General features: G+C 37.2%; 1 protein-coding gene across 1 annotated transcript; it reads right to left on the bottom strand.

Moving 5' to 3' along the window:
* Positions 1-3839: 3839 nt before the first annotated feature.
* Positions 3840-4181, bottom strand: K441DRAFT_650166 (uncharacterized protein; the record flags this gene model as incomplete). Its single annotated transcript, XM_067646992.1, has 3 exons — positions 4133-4181; positions 3974-4067; positions 3840-3911 (listed from the first exon to the last, which is right to left on the bottom strand). Exons 1-3 carry the CDS (start codon positions 4156-4158, stop codon positions 3840-3842), a joined length of 192 nt encoding a protein of 63 aa, XP_067510226.1. The 5' UTR covers positions 4159-4181.
* Between the last annotated feature and the right edge of the window lie 282 nt (positions 4182-4463).

Below are 4463 nucleotides of genomic sequence, written 5' to 3'. Positions count from 1 at the left end.
TACCGAGACATTCCTACTATAACTGGGCTAGTCCCGTTACACCTAACGCCTTCCTTTATATAAAAGATTAGTATTATAATAGAAAACCTTATACATCTATAGATAAACACTATTTACTAAGCCGATACAACACATAGGGACTAGGCTTTTAAGAAGGATATACAGCTTAATCTACAATAGATCCGTATACTACGCCGCCCCTAGACTACCTATATTACACTACCTGCACTAGAGACTTAGAAAGTTAATAGTAGCCTAGCTAAGTCCCTAATAGAGAACTTAGGCCCCATATAGCTATAAAGAAAGGCTAGGGATATTAGATAATATACTAAACTAATAAACCGGAAAGATAACTTATAGAAAATAAAATATAAGCTAAGGAAGACTATAAACCCTATACCGCAAAATACAGCCTAATAAACACCTATAAAGAAACCCATAGACCTCCTACCAGTTAATATCTAATATATTAGCGCTATAGGATTCTACTAAAACCTAGTTTAGCCTAATACCGTTACCTTTACTACTAGCTTATACAAAATTAATTAAATAATTAAAGAGAAAGAAGCCCTAGTCTAAGAGAAAGGCAAGTTTATAGATAAGGAGCTAGTAGAATAGAAACTACCTAGTTAATACTAGAAATTTAAAGACACCTTTTCTAAAGTAGTGTCTAATATACTTCCGCCTTACTAACTATATTACTATAAGATTAAAATTAAGCCAGATAAGGTAGTTACCCTTAGCTATAGCCCCCTCCAACAGTAATCTACTACTAAGTTATAGGCTATAAAGCAGTATCTTATTAATAACCTAAATAAGGGCTTTATTAAGCCTAGTTAAGCCCCTTTTAACTTACCTATTCTTTTTACTAAAAAGCCAAATAGAGGACTTTATTTCTGTATCGACTACTATAAGCTTAATAATTTAACCCTTAAAGACTACTACCCACTACCTTTACTTAATAAGACTTTAGCCCAAATAAGTAGAGCTAAGATCTTTATAAAGCTTAATATCCGCTAGGCTTTTTACTAAATTAGAATGGACTCTAAATTAAAAAACCTTATTATATTTCGGACCTATTACGGAACGTATAAATATAAAGTATTACCTTTTAGACTAACCAACGGACTAGCTATATACTAACAATATATAAATAATATACTATTTAACTACCTTAATAACTTCTATATAGTATACCTAGATAATATTATAATCTACTCTAAAAATAAACTAAAATATAAAGAGCATATCTATAAAGTCCTATAACGGCTTTAAGAAGCTAGCCTCTAAGCCAATATTAAGAAGTTAGAATTTAGTATTAAGCATATAAAGTACTTAGGGTTTATTATTAGTATAAATAGGATTAAGGCAGACCTAGAAAAGACAGCTATAATTAACTAATAGGTACCCCTAAGGACCGTAAAGGGGGTGTAGTTATTCTTAGGGTTCTATAACTTCTACTAATACTTTATTAAGAGCTATAGCAGAATTACCCAGCTACTAAGCCTACTTACCCACAAGGGCCGGCCCTTTTACTTTAACACTATATATAGGCAGGCCTTTAACGAGCTTAAGAAACGACTAGCCTCTACTCCCTTACTTACCCACTTTAACCTAAAATAGCCCTTAATGCTAGAAACCGATGCCTTAAATAGTATTATAGCTAGCGTTTACTCCTAAAAGTAGATAAACGGAGAATAGCACCCTATTACTTACTATTTAAAGACTATAGTAGATATTAAGCTAAACTACCTAATTTACAATAAAGAAATGCTAGCTATTATCTTTAACTTTTAGCACTAGCGAGCCTAACTAGAAGGTACCCCTAAGTCTATCTAGGTAGTTTCCAATTATAAGGCCTTAGAATATTTTATAATAATAAAGGCCCTTATAGCCCAACAGGCGCGCTAAGTAGACACCCTATCTTAGTTTAACTTCCTAATTATATATAAGCTAGGCGCCACTAACCGTACGGACGCTCTTATAAGGCGTAAACAGGATATAAACAACTAGACAGCCGTAAAGATCTTATTATAAACCTAAGCGCTACTATAACTAGAGCACCTTAACTCCTAAATATAGGTAGAACTAAATATAGACTCTTTAGACGCTAAGATATACCCTATTAACTCTATAAAACTAGACCTTATTAATAAACTACTATAGGTAAATTATATGGCCCCTTCTCTACAGGAGTACCGCAAAAGGGCAAAGAACGCCTTTAGCCTATAGTCCCTTAAAAGTAGACTACTTAAGCACCGTAAATAGCTAGTAGTAGTAGAGGAATAGAACTTACGGACTTAGCTTATTGCTAAAGCATATACCTAGGTCTCTATAGCCTACCCTAGAAAAAATAAGACTTATAGGATTATTAGTAACCGCTACTACTAGCCTAGAATAATTATAGATATTAACCACTATATATAGAACTGCAATAACTGCAATAAGTCTATAATTCCACAAGATAAGACTCTAGGACTATTAAAACCCCTCCTAATACCTAACCGCCCCTAGCAATATATCTCTATAGACTTTTATAAGCTACCTCCAGACTATAACGGATATAATATAATTATAATCCTAGTTAACTACTTTAGCAAGCGCCCGTTCTTAATTCCCTATTATAAGAATATTAATACTAAAGAGGCGGCCTAACTATATATCTACTACATCTACTAAATTTACGGACTACTAGATACTATTATATCTAACTATAGGCTATAGTTTATATTAGCCTTTTAGAATAAGTTTACCTAGATCCTAAGCATTAAGCTAAAGCTTTCTATAGTATATTACCCCCAGATAAACGGTTAAATAAAGATTATAAATTAATACTTAAACCAGAGACTCTAGCCTTTTATTAACTACTTTTAGAATAACTAGGCTAAACTATTACCCTTAATAGACTACGCCCAAGCAACCCTACCCTACAACTCTACCGGATTTGCCCCTATTTAACTAGAAATAGGTTACCTACCCTATATAAGTGTCACGGCACTGACCTGACACGTTGTTATGACTTAGTGTTATCATAACACGAGCACAGACCTGACCCCTGAGCGACGTGTATATATACCACTTCACCTCCTACATAGATCCTCACACGACATCGTTTATCAATCATATACAGTCACCTCGTATATCGTACCTTGACAGTCCGCACGTACTGTGACAGTATATCGTGTCATCTTATACGCCTCTGGTAAGGCTTTGTTTCCACCGTTCTGAAGCTAAAGCTACGACCCTACCCCAGGCGGGATTCTTACCCCCGTTTTACGTTAATGCGACCCAGTAAAATCTCTGTCGAATCCATTCGAGTACCCGAGCCGATCTCCTCTTCGTCTCCTCTTTAAGTTTCTAAGCTGGCAGCAGGGAGACACCCTGCGGGCTATAGTTTCTCTTCTCAGTCTCTGAGTTTCCTAGGCCGGCAGCAGGGAGACACCCTGCGGGCTATGGTTTCTCTGTCTCAGTCTCTAAGTCTCCGTATCTAGCCATGCTTTTGCTTCACGTCCCGAGTTTCTAAAGCCGGCTGCAGGGAGACACCCTGCGGGCTATATGGCTTACGATCTCGTCTCTGTCTCCGTCTTCAAATCCGCATAGATACTACAAGTTTACCGCGACAAGAATCTACGCTTTAACCTCGATCTCCGCACTCCGAGCCTTTCGAGTCTACGCAATAACCTCGATCTCCGTAACCCCCGAGCCTTTCGAGTCTACGCCTTAACCTCGATCTCCGCAATACGCCCCGCGGTTACATTTTTTTTCGTCTCCTCCGTTTTCCATATTAGTTTCGCTCCTTCGCCTCAGCTTTATATTATATCTAGCACTCGAGACGAGTGCTAGCGGAGAGCGATGTAGTAGGGATATAGGTAGGAGGGTCTAAGGACTGTAAGGACGAGGACCTTTAAGGACTGGAAGGACGAGAACCTTTAAGGACTGGAAGGATAAGGATATATGTGGTCTATTTTTTTACTTCCGTGTTTTTACTGCCGTCACTTAGCTTACAGGAGCTCGCCTTATTGGGGAGGGATGTACTATCACGGCACTGACCTGACACGTTGTTATAACTTGGTGTTGTTATAACACGAGCACAGACCTGACCCCTAAGCGACGTGTATATATACCACCTCACCTCCTACATAGATCCTCACATAACATCGTTTGTCAATCATATACAGTCACCTCGTATATCGTACCTTGACAGTCCGCACGTACTGTAACAATAAGCTTTAACTAGAAAAGACTAAAAGGGCCCTAAACTATACACAAAAAACTATTTTATAAGGAAGCCTAGTAGTACGCCAAGCGCTTAGAAGAAGCCTAAAAAGTAGCCCATATAAACCTAGAAAAGGCCTAGAAATTAATAAAATAGCAGGTAAATAAGTATAGGCGTAAGCCTAACTTTACTATAGGCGATATAGTCTAGGTTATAATAAAGAACTAAAAGACAAAACGGCCTAGCT

Source organism: Cenococcum geophilum, assembly GCF_001692895.1.
Source record: "Cenococcum geophilum 1.58 unplaced genomic scaffold K441scaffold_1, whole genome shotgun sequence".
In the NCBI taxonomy this organism is placed as follows: domain Eukaryota; kingdom Fungi; phylum Ascomycota; class Dothideomycetes; order Gloniales; family Gloniaceae; genus Cenococcum; species Cenococcum geophilum.
This window is presented reverse-complemented; position numbering and strand designations above follow the sequence as displayed.